Raw genomic sequence first — 22,668 nt, forward strand, 5'->3', positions numbered from 1 at the left:
AACTAATAGGAAAATGCTGGCATTGAACTACACTTTCGATTACGCCACTATTTCATAACAAATGTCATGATTATACCGCCAGACACAAAAGTCAGTGCGGTGAGTATTAAGCGTAAATACTATGTAATTTTTTTTACGGTACCGGTTTTTGGCTGTGACGATTATGACTCTGCCAGCCATCCTACCGGCTATAAGATGCACATTACAATTTTCATTAGCTGCCTATCTATTCTAGCGGTACAACAAGATTTCTTAAGCGGTGAGAAGTAAATTTACTAGGCCCATTCTTAGCCAATTTGGCTTGCTTCACTTTGCCCTCACGACTTAAAATGTAGTTCAGTCTGCAGTACAATAACAAATGTTGTTGTGTAATATTACGGTTCTTTTATTTAACTGTTTCAATAGCAAATTTTCCGCCAGAACTGCGTGGTGCCATCAGCAAATTTAGCCGAATACATAATACAGCTTTATATTTATGCCCAATCAACAAAAATCTATACATTGATTCCCTGTCCAACTGACGTCAGTGTCAGCGAATTGGTCGGCTGCTAACGAGGAAAGTCCTTGTGAACAAATACCGATTTATCGACGGATTATCGGCGGCTGTCATTGGCTGCTGTGTCCTGGAAGAGGTGGCGATCTGTATCGAACAGCTGTGAATGTGTATGACTGTATGGTGGATAGTAAAGCCCACTCATATAGCCCGCATGCTTGGTGTGATCCACAATCGCAGCCAGTAGCTTGTTACTGTAAAATTCCGTCTTGCTTCATTTTTCGTTCACCGTATTCCCAATAACTTGCCAAACTCTTTTCTGAGATCGTTAAAATAATTTTCCACCATCCCTATATATACACGTTGCTGCGACACATTGTGGTGAGGAATTACTTTTTGACAACCGTTACAACGGCGCAGCTGAGTGCCGCATGCACACACACTGTACCGGGACAGTCCAGCTGCCGTTACCGTAAGTACATGTACTGTACTATCCATACCATATACAGCCCACACACACACCAACCCGACGGGAATACGATCGACCTTAATTAAGTCGGCATTTACGGCCTGATCATTATGGAACTCGGTGTGGAGACGGCCTTCCGTTCCTATGGGTCTCCCTTTGATTATAGCTGTTCAAGCGAATCGCCAGCATTGTCCTCCTACTGTACCGACCGCAGTACCGGCATGAGCTCGCCTGGATCACGGCTGTTCCAATTAAGCCCAGATATGCTCTCATCGATTTGGTCGTCAGAAAGTAAAGACATAACTAGTGCCAGTGAAGCGCTGGCACTGGCCAACAGCGCAGTGAACGAGAATTCACCTAAGGATTCACTAAGCCCCCCAGTCGTTGTCCCAACTGGCAGTGCGGCTGCTGCTGCTGCTGATAAAGAGGAAAAATCAATGTCATTTCCCGCTAATACAAATAGCCAGAGCGGAACGATGGCAAGTAGCGGTGGTGCAGCGGCTACATCGGCGACTGGACGGGAATCATCGAGTCCCCTTAGCGGCGCTGGCTCAACGGGCACAGCGTCATCCAGTGCGTCGAGTAGTCTTGAAATATCCGGCCTGGAATTGGGCAACAGCCTGTTCGGCGACAGTGTCTGGTCATCTAAGGGCTCCTTTAACGATGTGGGCAGTTTCGGGTCCAATGATGAAGAAAAGCGCTTCCTGGAGCAGGGCAGCGGTAAGAGCTACCTGAAGCCACCCGGCAGTGCGCCCGGCTCGGCGGGATGGGGCAGTTTCTGGTCGGACTTGTCCCCGTCGCTCAGCCCGTCTAATTCCGAGAGTAATCTACAGCATTTCGGCTCGCCTCACGGCCTGGCTAATCCCTTTACGACATGGAACAACGTTGCGCCTCTTAGCAATCGCCGTTCTGCCCCGCCGAACGCCTGTACGAGTCCATTTAGCAGTGGTTCAGTATCGCCGATTAGTCGAAAACAATTATCACCCGGTAGTAGTATGGCGGGACCAGCATCCGTCACTCTGCATCAACATTCGGGCATGACACAACAGCAGGCGCATTACCGGCAAGTGCAGTCAGCAGGTTATCCCGTCAATACGGGATGCAGCGCTAATAATGGTGCTTACTCTGGTCATATAAACAGCAATCATCGTGCCCAGTATCGGCGCAGTGCTTCCCATCCGGCTAATGGCCATGTACAGAATCTTGGCCATAACAGTCACCATCATCATCATCATGTGCCCGGAACAATGGGCGGTGATTATATTAATGGAATTGATTCCTTGGGTGCCTCGTTCTATGACACAATCGCACATAATCACACCACTAATGGTGATACGGCCAACTTTTCCTTATCAGGCTGGAATATGGATCCGGCACCGACTACCGGCTACAATCAGGTATGGGATTAAGCATCTATTTTTCCTCTAAGAGTTGCACGTGTAAATATTGTTTTAGTGGAATAAGTGAGTGCTTGTCGCAATCTCAGGCTAACAGCTCAATGATCTGTCTTCGCAGCAATCATAACAAACTGCTTTATATTTCTTACCATTAACGGATAAGCAATTTCTTTAATAACCCGCGTGTGTACATATGGAAGTGTACCTCGTTAACTGCAAATTGTCTTTGATAATACTTTAGGGTTTACTTTAATATCTCTTGCCTATATTATTAAACTAAATTAAAAGTAGCTCTAACCAAGCTAACCAGGCTTTGTAATCAAATTTTCAAATGCTGTAATATGATAGATAAATCGTAAAATAAGCGATGTACAGATGTCAGATGTGTATCGCAGATTGAATGCGAGGTGTGTACTGTGGTCCGCACAATTAAACTGTGTTTAATTCCCAGACGATAACTAGTTCGCACACTAATGGTATTTATCGATAATATTATTTGGTGAAGAAAATACCGCAAGCGTAGGCTTTTAAAAATTTAAAAGTAGTTTTTTTGCAGCCGTATTAAATTTCATTTCAAAAATGTTTTCCTGAATTGCGCTAAATAAACGTTTCCTATAAACGCAGACTTTCTACTGAGTAGTATTAATTTTTTAACCGCCCTAAGGCATATTAACTACTCAGTCTGAGAATCGGCATAGTGCACAATGCCACTGCACATGCACCAACGAAGAGAGCGTCATTATGATTGGGGGTAGCAAGGTAAACATTGCGTTTTGGTAAATATTGTTCCAAGAATACGGTAATTATTTTTCTATCCAACTGATCCAGAAGCCATTAGTTGTCAGCTATAAGAAGCAGACGGGGGCAAGTAGCAATGCAAACGATAACAAGCACTGGTACAGCTGTACGTATGCATTTCGTTCAAGGATTTACGGCAAAATGGGGAGATTTTAGATTGACATTACGACGATGATCTCACGCAAACCACATGATAAGGTCTGCCGCAATCGACATCTAATCTGAATCAGCTTAATCAACACAAAAACCTTCTATTCTGCCAGACTTGTTCGTTTTCTACGGCTGCTTCAGCTAGACAGGCGAATCGCACCCCGAAATACCGACAATTGCTGACCATTAAAACTTAGGCGGAAAAGTATCTCATGCATTCGTAACATTATAGAATTTAAGCAAGTTTGCTGATCTCGATTGCGTGTTTTTTTGTTCGCTTGTTTAATTTGTTTGTTACATTTAGAATGCATGTATACCGTACATGTAACGATTCAGTTTTAAAATTCTATTAGTTGCCAAATTTTAAGCAAATAAGTACGTAAAACATTTAATAGGTCTTAAGCATTTTGGTCAAGGTTTAGATGGAAATTTTTGAGTCATCATGGAAAAACGATAAAATAAAATTGTTCGTTATAGCAACTTGTAACTCCACAGACGTTCGAGGAAAAATTGGTATTCAATTGCAAAAACTTTTTCTTAACGCTATTTTGCACTTTTTGACAATTTTCTGAGTACTAAAGAGTACTAGTAAGATATAGGTTCATGTCGAATGGTCAACAAATACTAAAAAAACCCCACAGTTTTCGACATTTGTTGTCGGCACGCGCATATTGAAAATATACAGGCCGCACTGTAGCCAGTTCTAATTGTGGACTGCGCATAACGCAATACTTTAATTATTACAGCCTTTTTAATAGGACATATTCCGCTTAGCTGATCAAAATTTCGTTAGCATTGCATTACTAGCTCAGCGTGAATGGAACATAAAAAATAGCTTCCGCCGCGCCAGCGTTTTTCAGTATGGTAGTTAGGGTCGGCGTAGACAACGTGAAGGCTACGTAATCTTGTGTAATAATCTTGGAGCTATGTTGTGTTGGCTGCATCTAGCCCAATCAGCTGGCGTTCTTATGGCCTATTACACGTCCTCTTTAAACTGCTTTTCCTTAAGGGGATATGTAAGTAGTTGATGCAGCTGCAGACGATGATGCTGTCAGTAAGAGAGAGAGATTATTATTATAATGCTTCGTATACACATATGTATATTCCATGTATATTTTGCTCGATATGTATTTAGGAATTACTGCGCGACAGGAAAACGATAGCGGTGGTTTTTATTAGTTAGTTTAGAATAGGCAAACTTGGCAATGCGTCACATGCGAGTGGCTGGTTCGGTTTGACAATTAGGACCCATTTCTACCCGGCAAGCATGTCAATGTTTTCATCATCAGTGCGGAAAAAACTTTCCATTGCCTGGGTTATAAATACAATCTTCAAGTGGCGATAAAAACTATTTGGATCGGACAACGTGTGTTATGATCATTAAAACTTCTTTCATGGAAACTGCGGCTACTGTATCTATATATTTGCCGACACTAAAATTAATGTGTATTTGCTACTTGTTTGTGCAGATTCTCGTTATTCTGGATGATACATATTAACTTCACGAATATATTTACCTCGTTTTTCTTTGATTGGCAAACTTTGGTCCATAATGGCTGATAACATGCTAACATTAAATTTTTTATTTGTCTTCGAAGTAAACGAGCAAATGAAAAGATTTGCTTCGATTTTATGAGCGTTTTTATGCGTTTTGGTAGAATATTATCGTACCCCTCCAATTTGTTACGGTGCACACTGAAGAGCAACCGATACATAACTACCTCGACCTGGCCTCAAAGTAGCGTAGTATTGTATTTGGATCTAAAGTGTAATAGCATTTTGAAGCGAACCCACGTGCTGCGAAATTGTGAAAATGATGTTTCGATAATTTTGATGATGATTTACAATTTATACCATAAAGATGTATAAAAAATTTAATTATCTACTTAAATAATTAAAAAGTTACTTGGGTGGTTTAAAGAATTTATTATTATTGAGAATTTCTAAAATATACTGAATCGTTTGAGGAAATTGCCTTATATGCAAAAATTATTAAAAAGTTTTGAAATTGTTTAATAAGTACAATATGTACATTTTTTCAGATTATTGGCTATGTCGTGACATTTACAACTAACTTATGCGATAATCTTGTCTACGCAGCGTTTCACGTGATGCACAGCTGTAAACATTATCATTTTTAGGTTGCATATGTATGCACGCTACAACGCAAGATGTTCTTTTTTGATCCTGAACTAGTCTCAAATTTCCGGTGTAATCAAAGCAAAAATAGAATAAATGTTGAAGAATTTTTGCTTACGACATAGAAGTTGTAATTCAAGACAACATTCAAAGCGCAAATCGCAAATGCAAAAGAAATCGACCTTTACCAAAAAACTTCAAGTGCGATCAAGATTGAACAATCTTAAATTTTTGTCTTGCATACGAACTCCTGCAGACTGGTCACTGAGTTACAAAAATTAATAAGACGTGGCCATGTAGCTTATCTTACCATGTAATAACATGAGCCTGTAATTCGGTAATTTGTCTCACCTCACTTTGCTTGGGTCGCTACTTGGCCAGCAACCGGAAACCACCATTTCCGGTTGAGCAATCATTTTTCACTGCGCACTTGGCTGGTAATGATTGTCTATGTGTTTTGTAGGGCTTCTTTATGATAAACCTGGTTGTTTGTGCAATAACTAAAGCATTTCCAAGAATTTCTCTCTTTTTCGGATGTTTTTACGAATGCGGTGGGTTAGAAAACGTTTACTCAGGAGAAAAAACTGTAACATGAACTAACTGGCTTGTAATTAGTTTTTTTAATGCTGTAAAACCTTTTAAGCAAGTTTAAAGAGTTTAATTGAAGAGTTTCATGTATGCGTGAAAGAGTTTAGCTGTACTTTATGCAAACATTTTATTGTAACACTTTTTGATTTTTTTTAAAAAAAATTTGTAAAACGTTGACAAATTAAATAATGCATTGCTTAATCCATATCAACATGCTGCTGTTAAAAAGCCAGTTACAAAAGCGCTAGCTGAATCCCTTCCAATGAGGTGTGATACAACGGTTGCTGATTTTCTTATCAGCAGTAGCGGCAAGCTATTCGCTCTTGCTCTAATAACATCTTTCGTTGTCAGCTGTCGATCTGTACTCTGTAGCATGCCACGCGACTGACCAGCTGTTGGTCTCAAGTGACCGTAATTGTTATTATACGTTTCTCAATGGAAAGGAGTGTACAGGCTAGACATGCGTACTGATTTAAGCGTCTTATGGACAACCGACAATGGCAGATGGGGATCTTGTTCAGCTTTATTGGCAGTACACCCAAATGACGCTACCACCTGGCTCCTCGCAATGTCAAATCCGAACATCACGGGGTCAGTTCAGGCCAGACTTCCGTGCGGTGGTCAGTTAAGGTCATTCCGTCAAGATTCATTCGCTGCCCAGCAGCTGTGGTTGTGAATGGGTGTGGCGGCCATTCAGCTATATAGAAGCAGCAGACCAGGAGCAGTGATAATAAATTATTACATTTATGATTCTGCCGGCATTATGGATCGGCGTGTTTGGAAGTAACGATTCTTAAAACCGAAATGGGCTAAATATGGACTGTGGTCAAAGACAAATATAGGACTGTGTATAGTGTCAATATTGAACGGTTATGCGGTGATGTTATCGTTGGAGCTCGTTATATGTTATGCTTCTCTCGGCACGGCCATTGCCCAATGAACATTCTCAGCTCTTTACTGGCTGTATTCAAAGCACCGTATCCGTTTCCCGGATCGCCGGGTAAACGCGTATCCTGTAAACATGCAGGGATGCGTGAATTAATGAGTTTTAACAGTTGCCATCGAGCATACTGCTGGCCGGTCCAGCTTGCGAAGTGCCGTCAATATGGAACGATCCCAAATAATGGCACATGCAGCTTTGAATTATGGGAGGGCAGTTGAAAGAATATCGCTAATGCACATCATGGGAAAACCAATAACATTTAATATCCCCTGCCATCAAAAGATGCAATAATAATCTTTAACTGAAATGTCGAGTAGTTTATATTTTGTTTTACTCTGAGTACGATCACTATTTGCAAAAATAATTCAACGATAGTTGCTAATCCTATTGACAACAGTGTAATTAAATTAAGGAATGTTCTATTCGTATCTTCTTATAATAAAAATTGTTGCAAGTGGTCCCGGTTATTTGTTTTAATTTTGCTGATAAACCGGTTAAAAGCAAAATATTTGAGCTTGTGGAATGCTGTAAAAGCGCAACGCAGTATTCAGTGCAGTTATTATGTAACATTAGCAGTATAGTTAGTGTACACAGCTCTACTACATTTAATTATACAGGGCACGATATGTACAGAGTACTTTGAGAGACGAGTTAAAAGGTTTTTCTACTCATTACAGAATCCCCGCAATTTCCATCAAGGCAACAATGGGAGTATGAGCGGTTTCGATTCGTTGAAATACTCTTTGGAACCACATTTGACGGACATGTTGAAAGCGACAAATGGATGGGACGACAGCGGCAAAGGTATGTGTGATGATAGGAGAACAAAAATTATGGTTATGTATTCGCATGTAATATCGAGGTCTTACTATTAGCTGTCGATAAAAGGGTCCTGAAGCTTTCACACTTGCAAATTAGCTTAGTGCACCCCAACCGGAAGTGAGCACCGCGTATACACAGATAAACGTTGGGTTTCGATTCTGCGCATCTTTCCGGTTATTCACTGGCAGAGATGAAATATTCCCAGTGATAAACATTCCCATGGGATTGCCGCACCCCATACAGTCCCCACAGGCACTTTATAGGCCGACCAAATATTATTCATCGCAAAACGGGCTTTTATTTAGCCGTAATGTTTTTTTCACTGCAATAATGAAAGTCCGAACAAATGCTTGCGTGCCGACGCCAGACAACGTGTCTGGATGCCGACGAATGTTCTTATTGTTGAAAGAAGCACGTATTTTCTTGCAATCACGAAAGTTTTCGTACTTGTAATTCTTTATAAACGTTCATATTAAATTTTGTGTAAGCGCTATTTTAATTTGAAAACGTAACGTTGTTAAGTTTTGTTGTGGGTTATTAAGTTCTTACTTTACATCCTTATCTGCCGAGTTGAATATATAGCATTGGTTTTATATCATATTAATTTTAATGTACCTACATCATAAATGTTGGCTTTAAAAAATTTACTTATATGATGTTATCCCCTTCTCCTACCATAATTAACAAAGCATTTGTTGCATTTCAGAGAGTACATTTATGTATGCACTATGCAGTTTTTCAGAGATCAGCCAAGCAAAATAATAGGGTGCTTTTAACTATTGCCGTAGTATTTTTGATTCATCTCCTCTGTTGATCCGGTTAACCTCCACAACAATTTGCGGAATGGCCAAGCATAATTGCTGAGCTATGGTAGCTAATTTATTGTGGCCCTAGTTAATACGCTGGATTATGTAACAGATTTGCGAAGCGATTATAATCGCTGATTGTGGTAAGAAAAAAGTACACAAATTCGCCATGTGATCTAGCTGAATAAACAAGAATTCATTTTTCACTACTGTATACCAGTCGCTATATTCAGGTTTTTTACATGGGCTGCCAATTCTTTAAAATATCGGAAGTTCGTGGAGCGCCAGGCATATGTGTTGTCACCTGAAGCATTCAGTGCTACAATTATCATACCATTTTGTTTTATGCTCCGACATAGTTGACATTTTCATAAAGGTTCTAGATCGATAGTTAATTTTGTTTTTAGAACAATATATGCTACGGTGGGGACGATTTCATGACAATATGACTTTGGTCAGTTTGTCTGGGCTTCTTAAAAAATCTAAACAATAAATAATTTTTATGAACAATAATGTTTGTATTGTTTCATCTGTTCGCGTCTGTTCCTCACTTCTGCGTGCCTTATTTCGTTATTTCTTTGCTATTTCTAAAGGTCTTAATCTGATTGGGTGAAACTCCGGGCCTGTACAAACCAAGCGCGGAAATTTGTTGCATAACATTCGCTTTCCAAACATATTTGTTGACCGGTGTACCTCTGAATAGGCGCACGGTACCTACAATAATCAAGGAGTTTGTCTAGTGTTTATTGGCGTTTTGCTATAAAAATACCAATTTTAAGCAGATAATGTTATATAAACACTCGCAAAGTATGGAACGGAACTTAATCTCGCTTTTGACCACGTAGTGGTCCTTCGTGTTCATCCAAAACGCCAAAATGGTACATAGTCCGCAGTCAGTGTTACGTCAGCATTGGCGCTCTCCTTCTTGTTTGGTCCTGGGCAAAACCCCTCAAATAATACTTAGAATTGTTGTTGCGCAACATCGATTTTTTCACCTTATTAATTTTATTAAAGGCCTTTGGGATGCTACTATCTGTACAGCAGACTAAGCTATATACAAGGTTCGATACATCGGGGTTTTAATATGTCCTCCAGAACAAGTAAAGGGCGTATGATGAATGGGAAGAAAATTGGGATTTTTGTTGTTAGTGCTCCGACAAAAGCCAGTGAATGGGCAACTCGAACGGAAGCCCTCTTCTCCTGTTGGCGTAGTGTGTTGGTACAAGGCATGAAAATGAATCAATCGTCCGTTACTGGTTACATCGATGCAAAAGAGAGAGTGTATATATCCCGCGACCAGTATAGAACTCCATGTATTCCACTAGACAAAATCTATTGAATCCGTGCGTCGATTAGTGGAAGAATGATTGGCGAGGGCTTTTTGCATCTGGAATATGCATCGCTGCCTGTACAGCATCCGCGCCCACTAGATTGATATTTTTCGTGTCATATAATCGACAATCTGCCTGACTCGGCCATTGTTGTGTCTTAGGATGCATGTTAGCACTGTTTTTCTCCTTTCCGTTTGCATGCCAACTTAATCGGTGCAGCCAGGGTTTTTTTGCTCTTCCTATTTTTTTCTCACTTCCCTTTCAGCGCATTCTATTCGTCCAGGGAGAGAAAGGAAAAGGGCGCGCGCACACACATATAATGCATACACACACACACACACGATTATGCAATAGGCCTCGCTCTCGTACACATTTGTTATATATACGCGGACGAAGCTTTCGTCGAATTGTAAAGGAGCTGACAGGAAATCGATACGCAGCGGAAAATTGCATGAGGGAAATCAATCTCCGGTCGGATTGCCAAGGACCAGCATTGGCAATCGCTCGACTTAACCAGATTGCATCTAGCTGCACAGAGTGGCGCTCGCTATATGCGCATTCGCATTTTATGTGGAGCGCGGAGGCTTTGCTTTTTGGGGATACTGCTTCTTGCTCGGTAATCAAATTGTAACATTCCTACAGGATACAAGAGATGCTGGCCGGATTATCTAATGCCCGCACTCGTTAAATAAGACGTGTATATGCACTTACTAACTAAAAGTGCAAATATGCCACATATACCACAGCACTTTCCCACACTTTATCTGTAACATAGGGAAAATTTTGGGGTTAGGTTTATCCTTGCAAACCGTTAGCGCTTCAGATGCAAATGAAAGACGTACGATCGGCATGTCTGCATTACGCGTATTATTTTTATTGCCGGTGTTTTGTAAATTACAAGCTATATAATTTATACATCACGCGGCAAATTTGGTTGCAGGAACTATAATTTTATAAATACGCCGAAACTCTGAAAAGGCTTGTGATGCTTTATTGTATTGTACAAAGGCATACCACAATAACAATTTCATGTTATTACCAGTTTATTTTGTGTATGTCTGTCACTGCTGGCAGACACTTGCTCGTATACCGAGCTATACGACGTAAAAAGTGTGAAGTAATTACTTGGCAAACGGTGACGCATAGTTTTCATTTTGGAAGTTTATTAGCAGCGTCGCTCTGCTGCAATGGTTGACGGCTCACAGCTAATATCCGGTCCGGAGAGACAAAGTGTGAGAAAAAACATGATGAATATAGAAAGTGGCTTCGTTAGTCTAATTTTGGGCTGTGTGGCTGGACGGAATACGCACGGCTGGAATAGCTGCGTGTTTATTTGATGATTAATTTAGTATGTCCGTGCGGCACGACAAATCCACATTAACCATGCATATTTACAGCTTAGCACTTTGGCAGCGTATTTTTTCATGAGCATTATATTCTCCAGGAAAAAATAATCGTAAATTAATAGTCACCGAACATAGCGCTGCAAAGTGTGACGCGTTCTCATAATTTTATCAGTTCACGACATGCTAATGCATATCAAGCGAAAGAGTGTACGAACTATTTTATTGTCCTTCTTTAATATTTTCCGTCTTACCACCGCTCGAGTTTGCTATGCAATACGATAGATTCTGTTGGGATCAGATAGATATTCGATTTTCCAATCATCCTAAATTAACGTACGAGTAGCACTTGAACGAAAAATGTTCCTGTCACCGCTCCGATGCTGTTTCTGTGGTGATAAAGCAACTCCAAGTGCCTGGCTTTTCGGCCAAGGGTTCTCTTGTGCTGCTTATTTTGGTCGTATGCACAAACAGGCATGCTTACTTCACAATTTACCCCATGAATCGCATTAAAGCCGGTAAAGAGCTTCTCCATCCGTTCCTACACTAAACATAAACCCAAGATAGTGGCATTATTGGCATAGACCGAATTAATTTTATACTTAACAATTTGGAACGTATGATCGTTTTTAACCTTTTGCCGAAAACATTGCAGCATCATACTACAATCATTAATACGCTACATATACTTACCAAAATTTGGAAACTCCATTTAGACAAAATTATAGGTTGACCATCACATTGTGCAAAAGCAAATATACTTGTAGGTATTTCTGTAGACTATATAATATGGCTGTTGATAATTAAGCGATACCATATCTGTTCTGCGCGGATTAAAGTAACTAATCTTAATCTGCTTTTGTCACAGGTCGCAATTTTTTCGGAAACTACAATTCTTACGATGGAAGCCGATTCGGTGATATTCTGGATCCTTTTGACCAAATTGTCCCGTCTTCGATTTCGCCGATGGGCTCGCGCATGTCCCCCCGGCACCATTCAAGCGGATCAGAATTTGGCGGTGATCAGATGCACTTGTATTCTCGGAAAGTGTTCGTGGGAGGACTTCCTCCTGATATCGACGAAGGTACTGGTTGTTTACAGATATTTCTTAACCATAACAGTAATTATCACTGTACGTACCTGAATTGAAATAATTTGTTCGCACAATTACGTAAACGCAGTGCACAGAATAGGGTGTTTTGAAAGCAGCGTGCCTTCCTGCAGTCAATTATAATGCTCTATCAAACGATATTTGTGCCCTAATAGTAAATGTATCAAAAGAGAAAATTGTTGCTTACTGGGCTAAATGCGCATGAAATCCTTTGGGCAGGTATACGTATGTATTCTGTTGATACGAGTAAATGTAGTATTGGCGTTTACGTGTAGACTGAATGTAGCAAAATACGTCTAATAACTAATTATTACGTACTATGTAAATGTGACATATAATGAGGTTTTTCTTTACAGAAGAGATAACTACCAGTTTCCGGCGTTTTGGTCCACTGATCGTCGACTGGCCACATAAGGCAGAAAGCAAATCCTACTTTCCACCGAAAGGTCAGTTGCATAATCGGCTCATTTTACAGAGTGCACATGTGGAATTTAATACAACATTGGTGCATGTGTTTCTATCTTTTTAGGGTATGCCTTTCTGCTGTTCCAAGATGAAAGCTCGGTTCACGCTTTGCTGGATGCATCTGTTCAAGAGGGCGACAAATTGTACGTCCACGTTTCCAGCCCAACGAGCAAGGATAAACCAGTATGTCAACCCATATGAGAATAATTCCAAATATTTGCAACCTACTCGATGAAGGAAACAATTTTATTCAACTTGTTTATAACAGCGTTTTAATAACGGTTTCTAACTGGAAAAAGTGATGATAGTAGATATTACAGATTAAATTCGTTCATTTTGTCCAGTCAAAGGTTGCAAAAAAAATCATGTGACTTTCCAGTGGAATAGTGAGTGATGTTTTCTTATTGACTCGATTAGGTGCAAATTCGACCGTGGAGGCTTACCGATAATGAATGCTACCTGGACACGCAGAGCAAGCTGGATCCCCGTTTAACGGTATTCGTTGGCGGAGTGCCTCGACCATTGAAAGCCCGTGAGTTGCTGTTGAGGGGAAAAATAGCGCCTACATATTATTTCCCGTCAAGGCTTGAGGTTAATTTATATTGCGCTGTTTTCCTTTCCAGACGAATTGGCACTTCTGATGAATCAGCGGTTTGGTTACGTGGCCTATGCCGGCATCGATGTTGATTCGGAACTGAAATATCCCAAAGGAGCGGGTCGGATCACCTTCAGCAACCAACAGAGCTATATTGCGGCCATCAATGCCAGATTTGTACAGCTCCAAAACGGCGAAATTGACAAACGGGTAAATATTTGTAGTAGACCACAGTCATACAGTTATAATTAATTTAAAAAATGCACGTCACAGAATACTTTTGCTGTAAATCATTACGTATATGCAGACTGTTTTTGGTAGTGAAGCTTTATGCAGTATACCTCTATATGTATGTCTCACTTTTGTATCCCCTTGTCGAGTTCAGAAAGTCGGATCCATGGCTCTACCACACTTTATAATAGAACCTAATCAATGTTAAACAGAGACAATTTAACAAACCTAAGTTTAGTTCAACTAAGTTTTTAACTGAGTAAAGCTTTTATTTAAGTTTTTTGGTTTGGTTTGAAAGGTGATCCGCAAATTAATTTCAAGAACTGCGGTTTAAAAGTTTAAGCAGAAATGCAACATAATCGTATGTGCATATATAGGCTGATGACTGTAAAAGAGTTGAATGAAGGATTGCATGATGTGATGACAGATTGTATGTTTGAACAGGTTGAACTGAAGCCCTACGTCCTGGATGACCAGATTTGTGATTACTGTCACGGGATGAAGTGTAGTGGGCGCAGTGCACCGCTCTTCTGCTCGCAAGTGGGCTGCCTGGCCTATCTATGCGAGCACTGCTGGGGCCCGTACCATGCGTCCCCGGGAAAGGACCACCACAAGCCGGTCACCAAGGAGAGCAGTGTCGACCGCTCCCGGCCGGCCGCCATGCGCTGGTAGTCTGCTATCTGCTGTTGTGTGTGCCGTCAAATGCAACATTAATCCTGAGTGTGGTATCTTCTTCCCTCCTTTCTTTTATCCTTATCACTCTGTTATGCAAACCGGCGTGCATCCGGAGCACCTGTGTGCATGTACGGTCTTCATCAACGTTATCTGCCTTCAAGGGACAAATAATGCCACACTGCTGATTTATATTTTTTATATTCTTGAGAACGGGATTCCGCCAAAAACATCCGGGTCTGATAGTGTGTGTGCTCGAAAAGGTCAACCCCCTTCTCTCCAAAATTATCTTTTGAATCTTCACCATTACCAAAGCCTTTTTTATAGCTTGTGTATTTTTCTTTCCTAACTGCCTCCTTTTCTGCTTTTTTGTTCTCTATCTTTTCCCCTTCTCTGTTTGGTTGTTTTTTTGCTCACTCACCAAATATTCATTAACGTGGTTTTTTTGTCGGTAGTTTGCTTTAGTTTTTGGTTTTTTAGTTTGATTACCTTGCAGTGTGGTTTAATGGCATTCCCTTTATATTTTTTTGCTATAGCATCACTCTTTATTGAGATAGTCATTTTGTGGACAAGATGTGTATAGTTTGATATGGATGACCTCAGCGCCCCGATTGTGCCCGTGGCTTTTTTCTGGACAATCTGATCTTTGGACGATATTTTTTGACATTTTCGGCGTACCGTGATCCAGTGCACCTCGCCAGTCATCATCCTGGGGTGTCTTATTATTTTTGACTTATGATGCTGCCACAAGTTTTCTACGAAATTTCTACATCCTTTTATGGGAACTTCTTGGCCTTTCGCGTATACCGGTTGATTTGTTTTCTAACCTCAGCTACTTTTGCCAAAACCTCGGACAGATGAAATTTCTATATTTTCGAATCTGCATTATAGTATCCACGGATGGATTGATTTGGATTTTTTGGCAAGGTTTTATTTTTTGGTGTGGGGGATTTTTATTTTTGTTTTCACGTACAAACAGGACGTTTTTGTTTGGTTTTTATGTTTTATTTTGTGGTGATTTTACCTTTGTGAACACAAGAAAGAATAGCAATATCTCTGACTGGTTTTGGATACATAGAATTATTTTTTGCTTACGTTTTGTGCTGTTCTGGATTATGGCTGTTATTGGCTGGTATTATATAAAAAATGTTGTGTTTCTTTCGTTTCTTCCGTTGATACGAATCAGGATAACCACAACCAAGAGCTCTTGGCCATGACACAGTTATGAATGCATAGCAATTCGGCTGCAGAACTAAAGCACCGTTTCTCTGGGATCCGTTTTTGTGTGTTTTTTCTTGAGTTGATACGGCGTTATTACTTTTCGGAACTTCCGCTCTTCATATTTCCATATTCTGGAGCATGTGTTTATTTAATTTCTTCCGCAATATTAGACGTGGTATTTTTATGTACACATTTTTTAAACTATTTGAAATATGGTCGACACACCGATAGTTTTCTACTTTTGATCGCCGGATTAAATTTCGGACTTCACTTCCACGATATACATATATGCCACCTCTGCGGCAACATCCGGTTCTGCTGATTAAAGCGTATCAGTTCCAAGACATATAACCCCATGAAACCTGAAGCAGCCTATATGGATCAGGGTCATCTGCATCCCATATTGTGCGTGGCGGGGATTTTGCCTTTGAAATGTTCGCAATACAAACGTTTACGTTTGGAAATAGTAAACAATATTTTGTTTGCAGAGCAGAGGTATTTGGTTTTTTTTACTTAACTCTCTCTTCACATAATATGAAGTTTGGGGTTTTATTACGCAGCTCTGTTTGCTTTTACCTGATATACACTGAAAAATTGTGTGTTGGTTTGTAAACTCACCGTAATTATTCCTATTCTAGTTTGCCGTTTTTCTATGCCGTGATGTTTGTATTACGTATCTGATATCTTTTTTATTTGATTTGTATTAAAAGATGTGCAAAAGTTACTTATTGCGGTTGAACATTAACACTGTACGATTTTGCTGTGTTACAAATGGCAATTTTCGTTTGCTCAATACATCGTAGTATCGTACCCCGAACTTCCAATATTCTATACATATTTATATGTTATTCATTTAGAAATACTGTATATTTATTTGTGGACATTTCTTACACTATAGAAAATATTAGATTATGCAAATATGCGAGAGCACAGTAATAGTTACTATTATTGTGCCCTTGACTGCGCCATTAGAGCTCGGATTGTTTAACAATGAAGCATACTAATGAAGCAAAAGAAAAGTAAAGCACATTAATAAAGTTTAAGAAACACAAATTATCTTATTGTCCTTTTACATATGTTTTCCAAACGAAAACATTTCATAAATCCCGCAACACTCATGGGTTCGTCATTGTTACCGAGATTTCTAAATCGCCTAAAAGTGTTTCGCCTAAAAGTAACCAAAACAGTTCTGCAAGAAATCAACGTCGGTGTAATTATTAACAGTTGATTATCTTTTCCGTGGTTACTATATGTAGAACGTGTAATAAATCAGGATGTGCCCTGTACAGTACATTACTCGCAGATTTTCTGTTTATACATAAGCTCCAGGTAATTACGAGGTAGTTGTAAGATATAGGATGAACGGTTTATGTATCAGGCATGTGCCTTAACTAGTTGAGTTTGGTGCAAACAAATAACATAAACAGTTCAACACATAATTGCACAAAAGTATTGGGGGTGCAGGTATTTGAGAATACGCGATTATTCTCACGCAGTATTTTCTGACTCATGCAAAGAAAGACCAGCAGACGAACCTTCGGGAATATACGAGCCGCTTCTTTCCTCGTATTATATAAACTGGAGTGTCTCCTGACATATTTCTGACCAGGCTTTTCGTTGTGTTACAATTTTAGCAGCGTTTTGCAGAAAGGGCGACGTTGTTTGTCCGCAAAGCTGTATATTGTGTAGGGTAGCAAGCGCCATACAGGCCACAACGTGCAGCCCATTTGTGGACAAGTAATAAGAATTCCACCATGTGCTGCACTTACACCGTTGCCGCAACACATTGGTTCTTTAAGCTTCAGGTTTTGGACGTGGGCTAGTAAGGTACTACATCAACGCTGTTCTTATTGTTACACTCATAAATGGAATACTACAAGTACCTTATTTTTAGTACAACTCTAGTTTGTGATAGCACATTCGGGTAATGTTTTAAGGAGTATCTTGCTCCGCTGTGTATTAAACTAAAAACTCCAGAGGCTAACCGGAACCATATATCGTTCCAGAAACGCTGTGCCACCGAAAATACATTTTAGATAGTAATTCAAACAAATTTCTTGTGCGATTTCAAGTGGTTCGTTAAATCGTCGCGGTCAATAGCTTCCGGCGTAATTAACACTTTATATATTAAAGGTTCAATTAAGCGAATGTACCCGCAACGAAATAAATATGTTCTCTGATTAATTGACTAGCACCCATCGATACCAGGCAGACAGCTTCACGTTTTTGGCTTAGATTACTGAATTGTGCAAAAAAGGTCAAGGTGCTTACCTGGCATTCGGAAAATGGATTCGCAAAGTGGACTGGCGCTAGTTATCTTGGCAGTTGTTATGTTCACCATCTGGTTACGGTACTATGGTCCCATTCACTGCACGTTTATGGCTAAAAACGCCGTTAATGTTGTTAATTATTACGATGCAAAAAATCATTTGGGGGCTCTGCTGCAAACTCTTCATTTTTCAGATCACGCCTACAGATATTAAGCACATTTCGCATAATGGGCATACCAGGACCAAAACCATCGCTTTTAAGTACCAATGTCAAGGAGGTATGGAGAGAAAAGGTAAGCACGGATCCATTTGCCGTTGTGTACAATCCACAGTGTGGTCTTATTTATACGTACTAATTTTGCTGTTAACATTAATTATTGGACTTACAATATTAGTGCTGCTGCATACAAAGTATGCAGTACTGACACCCAAAACTGCATAATGTTTTAGCAAATGTGTTAGGTAGTTATCCTTCATTTCAAGTGATTTCGATTTTCTTTTCTTATTACTTCAAAACTCTAGTTTCTTGGATTAACTTTTATTCGTGACATTAGTGGGCCGTTAGAGTTACTGCTTATAATCAAAGAACTATACTCGAGTAGTTTTTATTCCACTCAATTTCTTGTAAATTTTCACTACATGTCTTTACGCTGCTACCAAAACCTGGCCAAAAACAATGAAACCTTTTGACATACTAAAGAAACAAATAAGTAGTGCATTTAAAATTAATAGTAATCTCCGTTTTGCATGGCACCAGTAATTTTGAGACTTCCCACTCGCGACTTTCATTGATTCTGAAAATAACCTTTCGTTTTCTTTGGATATTACCCGCGGCATGCATGTCCTACAAATTACTGCAAATGATAATAATTATGGCGTTGCAAAAGTTGTCAAAATATTGCAAATATGGTTCTAGTTAAATAAATAATAACAGCAAATAAATAAATAAGCAAAATCAATAAAGCAAAAGTGAAGTAGATAAAAAGTAAAAGCAGAAGTGAAGGAGATACAAGATATGACAAGATGTGATATTTTCATAAAGCTGCATATAAACTTTTTAATTTTGCTGAAATAAAGGATTCTTTTGGATACTGCATATCGTAAGCAAAAACAGGCAGCGAAACAATTTCGGTTATCATTCACGTTGTTCTACGAAGCAAAACTATTTGGTGAACTGTCATTTTCGGCTCGACGTACCGCATTGCAGAGATGACCTTTGTAATACCCTCTATGCCCGGAGCGCCGCACTGTATAGCTAGCTTAAAATATGACAAGTACTTGTCAGATTCGAGCAAATAAAAATGGGCGCCCACTTGAAACTCTTTTTCGTGATCACGTGTGACCGTAATTTTTCAGAAACCGTGGGTAGTCATCGATGAATGGACCAAAGAATACGGCAAAATTTTTGGATGCTTCCCAATGGGAATACGCCCCATTTTGGTTATTAGTGATACTTCTATTCTGCAAGAGATACTGGTCACCAACTTCTCAAATTTTCGCAACCGCCCAGTAAGCGAATAAATTTGTGCGCTAATATGATAAAACGATGAGACGGCGTTGTTACGAGTACTAGCATGTTCCTAAATATAATGTGGGCACTTTGGGCTCACATCATGATATAAGCTAAAATATTGCAACCTTACTTCTTACAATTAGACTAAGGTAAAAATACGGCAATACTATGTAATAAATAGAAAAACAAATTTTAGCTAACGTGTCGAGGCGTTTGTCAATAATAGGAACTTATATACTGTATAAGGCTAGGCTAACCATAATATACACTGCAGTAGCACTTCAAATGATTTCTATGTAACATGTGAATTCTCCGTTCGAGATTAACAAATATGTCATACTTCGCTGCGTGTGAACTGTGCATGTAAAATTATTCTCATATTTGTCATGATTGCTTACGAAATCTAGAAAATTCGGTGTATTCCTTAAAAACGTATTTGAGTACGTAAGCGTATATACATTAATATTTGGGATGATAGGCATTAGGTCCGCCTCGTCCTGAGCCCGGAGCAAGCACATTAACAAGCCTTCGAGGTGAAAGATGGAAACGGGTCCGAAATGTCATATCACCCACATTTAGCGCGAAAAAAGTCCGACAGGTAATTACAAGGTTGCCAAAAGACACTCGAAACAACGACATCTTCATTATTCCATGGCGTATGCTGCTTGTTTTATTTAGACGGCCGGAAGCATGCACAATGCTGCCAGTACCTTAATAACCTTGTTGAAAGACAAGAGCAAAAAGCCAAACCCTTTTGACATATATCAGTAAGCACTAATTCATCAATACTTCACAGTATTTACAGCAACGATCAATTTACAAAGAAGCATTAATGTTGTGGAATTACGGCTCATTAACTAATTTTGCAGAATGTTTCAAGCATTGACTCTGGATGTTATTGCGCAAGCCGCGTTTGCCTTACAAGTCAATAGTCAGACCGATCCCGATGACGCTTTACTTACGATGTGCCGCGGCGTGTTCAAGTCGATTTTCACGCCCGCGTTAAAGATACTCTGTAAGTAAACAAGTTCTGGATTATTTGATGTCGAATATACAAATATTTACGCGTCAATTAATCGCCAGAAAAATGGACATTACTTAGGACCTTAAAATTAAACCGTGGTCACTCTTGTACCTGACCTTTTTACAGTATTGTTTCCAGAGCTGGGTGCTGCGGCTAAGCTGATGCACAAAAAATCTGACTCATCGAAACATCAGTTTTGCGTCCTGACACACATGAAAAAAGTTTTCCACGAACGTCGTAAAAATCCCGGCATCAAGAACAACGACATGATTCAGCTGATGATGGACGCCGCCGATCACATCCGCATTAACATGCCGATTAACACAGCACTGCATTCTACCAGTCCGATGAGTATCATCGGGGATAAACCAGAATACGTGATACACGAAAAAACCCCACAACCACTGCAAAGCGCACGGTATCTAACAGAAAACGAACTGATAGCCAACTGTTTTGTCTTCCTGCTGGCCGGCTACGAAACAACGGCCAATGCGCTGGCCTTCACCACATTTCTGCTGGCCAAACATCAGGACGTACAGGAACGCCTGTACCGCGACATAGTGGCAACGGTGGGTGAACAGCCAGGAACGGAATTCGACGAGCATTTTCCATCGTGCCGGATACCGTATTTGGATGCTGTTATAAAAGAATCTTTGCGCATGTATCCGCCAATTACTGGGCAAGTATACCTATATACTAAGATTAAAAGGTCATCGACTAATGATTTGACATATGCACACACGCAGATGGAAAAGGTCACTCATTAACTAGTCGATATTTGCATGTTGAACGTAGAAACCAGTTATTTACATTTTCCAGTCCGCTCAGAGGTTGCTAAATACTCTGTGATTCCAATTATTGATACGTGATTAGCCATGATTTGCACCGGATGAAGTGCGTAATCGAATGCTTTGTACCGTAATGTAAATTCATTGTGGCTCATATGAATCATATGTGCAGATTCGTTATGCGCGAGTGCGCTGAAACCTGCACAATAAATGGCTTAGAGATACCGGCTGGGATGGCTATTCACATCCCGGTCTGGACTCTGCACCACGATGCCGAACTGTGGCCGAATCCATCGCAGTTCAATCCTGACCGGTTCATGCCGGATAACGTCAGTGCCATACAGGAGATGGCCTTTATGGCCTTTGGAGAAGGACCAAGAAACTGTATTGGAATGAGGCAAGGGAAAGTTATAGTATATTCTAAGCGTATTTGCTACTCGTAGTTTCGCAGGAAATGATGCAAATAACACTGTAAAATAATGCTTTATTTCTCTGGCTCACAGTTTTGCAATGATGGAAATTCGGATTACACTTGTGCAAATTCTTCAAAGATTTCGAATCGAAAATATTGTCGGACAGGTACTACTGAACTGTGAATGACAATATGGCATTCAGCACAACAGAAAAACTTCGAAAATTCACCCAGTCTTTAGTTCTGACATTAGCGTGATCATTTTTGTTATATACACAGGAAAACCTGGAACTGCAAAGTCCGTTTGTAACAATGAATCCGAGCAATGGAGTTTTTGTCCGATTGGAGCGACGCCAACCAACTGCAGATGACACCGTATAAAAGCAATATATTTAAGAACATAATTTTGTTTTACTAGTTGCCATTTGGCACTAGCATTACTTGACGGTTATTTTGACCGGTGGTAATTCGGTGTGATTGTTAAATTGGCAATAAATGTTACTATAAACGTTTTACATTAGAGAATACTTTGGCACAACATATAATTTACAAATGTATTATGTTTTGATCAATAAAATCAGCTTTCGTATAAAAAAGCGGTTTTCGCGCCTAATCGCGGCAGATTGCTACAAATTAAAAATTAGGGAAATCGGACATGAGTTGTAAAGCAATCGCGCGTACATATGTAATATACAGCACATAACAAATACAAACGTAGCCGGGAAATCAGTCAGTCTAATTACTATCGAGGGTTGCGCGTGGGATTAGCGTACTTTCATCCCAGTGGGTTAACTCAAACCAGCTCCAGTGTGCAATTGGTGATTGTGTTTGAGTTGTGAACTGTTAACTGATTCGACGCATGTCTTACGACATCCAGCATCATCCAATCCTTAAGTAGTCTTAATGTCATGAACTTCTGTGGCTGCCGGTGTCACATACACGTGTCAGCCAAACAGCATAACGACGCAACATCAGCGACACAATACGAAAACTACAAAGTACTATGCTCTCGTTCAGGCTCAATAAGTACTTACTTTATCGTCAAACCAAAGTGATATATATATATATATAGCCAACAACTCATGTT

At 39.8% G+C, this 22,668-nt stretch overlaps 2 protein-coding genes across 3 annotated transcripts; both read left to right on the top strand.

The window, feature by feature from the left end:
• The first annotated feature begins 261 nt into the window (after nucleotides 1–261).
• LOC129587686 (cytoplasmic polyadenylation element-binding protein 4-like) lies at nucleotides 262–15,510 on the top strand. The gene is made up of 8 exons (XM_055481538.1): nucleotides 262–2,359; nucleotides 7,655–7,781; nucleotides 12,148–12,363; nucleotides 12,747–12,836; nucleotides 12,920–13,038; nucleotides 13,273–13,387; nucleotides 13,479–13,660; nucleotides 14,126–15,510. Exons 1-8 carry the CDS (start codon nucleotides 1,073–1,075, stop codon nucleotides 14,351–14,353), a joined length of 2,364 nt encoding a protein of 787 aa, XP_055337513.1. The 5' UTR covers nucleotides 262–1,072; the 3' UTR covers nucleotides 14,354–15,510.
• A 1,687-nt stretch (nucleotides 15,511–17,197) lies between these two features.
• LOC129587781 (thromboxane-A synthase-like) lies at nucleotides 17,198–22,169 on the top strand. 2 transcript variants are annotated; one of them, XM_055481692.1, is made up of 11 exons: nucleotides 17,198–17,401; nucleotides 17,810–17,924; nucleotides 18,038–18,137; nucleotides 19,201–19,353; nucleotides 19,836–19,955; nucleotides 20,036–20,124; nucleotides 20,227–20,372; nucleotides 20,508–21,060; nucleotides 21,342–21,566; nucleotides 21,673–21,748; nucleotides 21,861–22,169. In XM_055481692.1, exons 2-11 carry the CDS (start codon nucleotides 17,860–17,862, stop codon nucleotides 21,960–21,962), a joined length of 1,629 nt encoding a protein of 542 aa, XP_055337667.1. In that variant the 5' UTR covers nucleotides 17,198–17,401; nucleotides 17,810–17,859; the 3' UTR covers nucleotides 21,963–22,169. The 2 variants fall into 2 exon arrangements, with proteins under 2 accessions (XP_055337667.1, XP_055337666.1); XM_055481691.1 differs by lacking the exon at nucleotides 17,198–17,401 and having other exon boundaries at nucleotides 17,746–17,924.
• Nucleotides 22,170–22,668: the final 499 nt, after the last annotated feature.

This window comes from Paramacrobiotus metropolitanus, unplaced genomic scaffold (assembly GCF_019649055.1).
Source record: "Paramacrobiotus metropolitanus isolate TYO unplaced genomic scaffold, Prichtersi_v1.0 Parri_scaffold0000026, whole genome shotgun sequence".
NCBI lineage: Eukaryota > Metazoa > Tardigrada > Eutardigrada > Parachela > Macrobiotidae > Paramacrobiotus > Paramacrobiotus metropolitanus.

What these genes read in the sequence shown, in the direction of transcription:
- LOC129587781 (XM_055481692.1), top strand. Translation starts at nt 17,860, where the DNA reads ATGGATTCGCAAAGTGGACTGGCGCTAGTTATCTTGGCAGTTGTTATG. An exon ending in AGGAGGTATGGAGAGAAAAG is followed by an intron (nt 18,138 to 19,200) that starts GTAAGCACGGAT and finishes GTAATTTTTCAG; the next exon opens with AAACCGTGGGTAGTCATCGA. An exon ending in TCGAAAATATTGTCGGACAG is followed by an intron (nt 21,749 to 21,860) that starts GTACTACTGAAC and finishes TTATATACACAG; the next exon opens with GAAAACCTGGAACTGCAAAG.
- LOC129587686 (XM_055481538.1), top strand. Translation starts at nt 1,073, where the DNA reads ATGGAACTCGGTGTGGAGACGGCCTTCCGTTCCTATGGGTCTCCCTTT. An exon ending in ATGGGACGACAGCGGCAAAG is followed by an intron (nt 7,782 to 12,147) that starts GTATGTGTGATG and finishes CTTTTGTCACAG; the next exon opens with GTCGCAATTTTTTCGGAAAC. An exon ending in ACGGCGAAATTGACAAACGG is followed by an intron (nt 13,661 to 14,125) that starts GTAAATATTTGT and finishes ATGTTTGAACAG; the next exon opens with GTTGAACTGAAGCCCTACGT.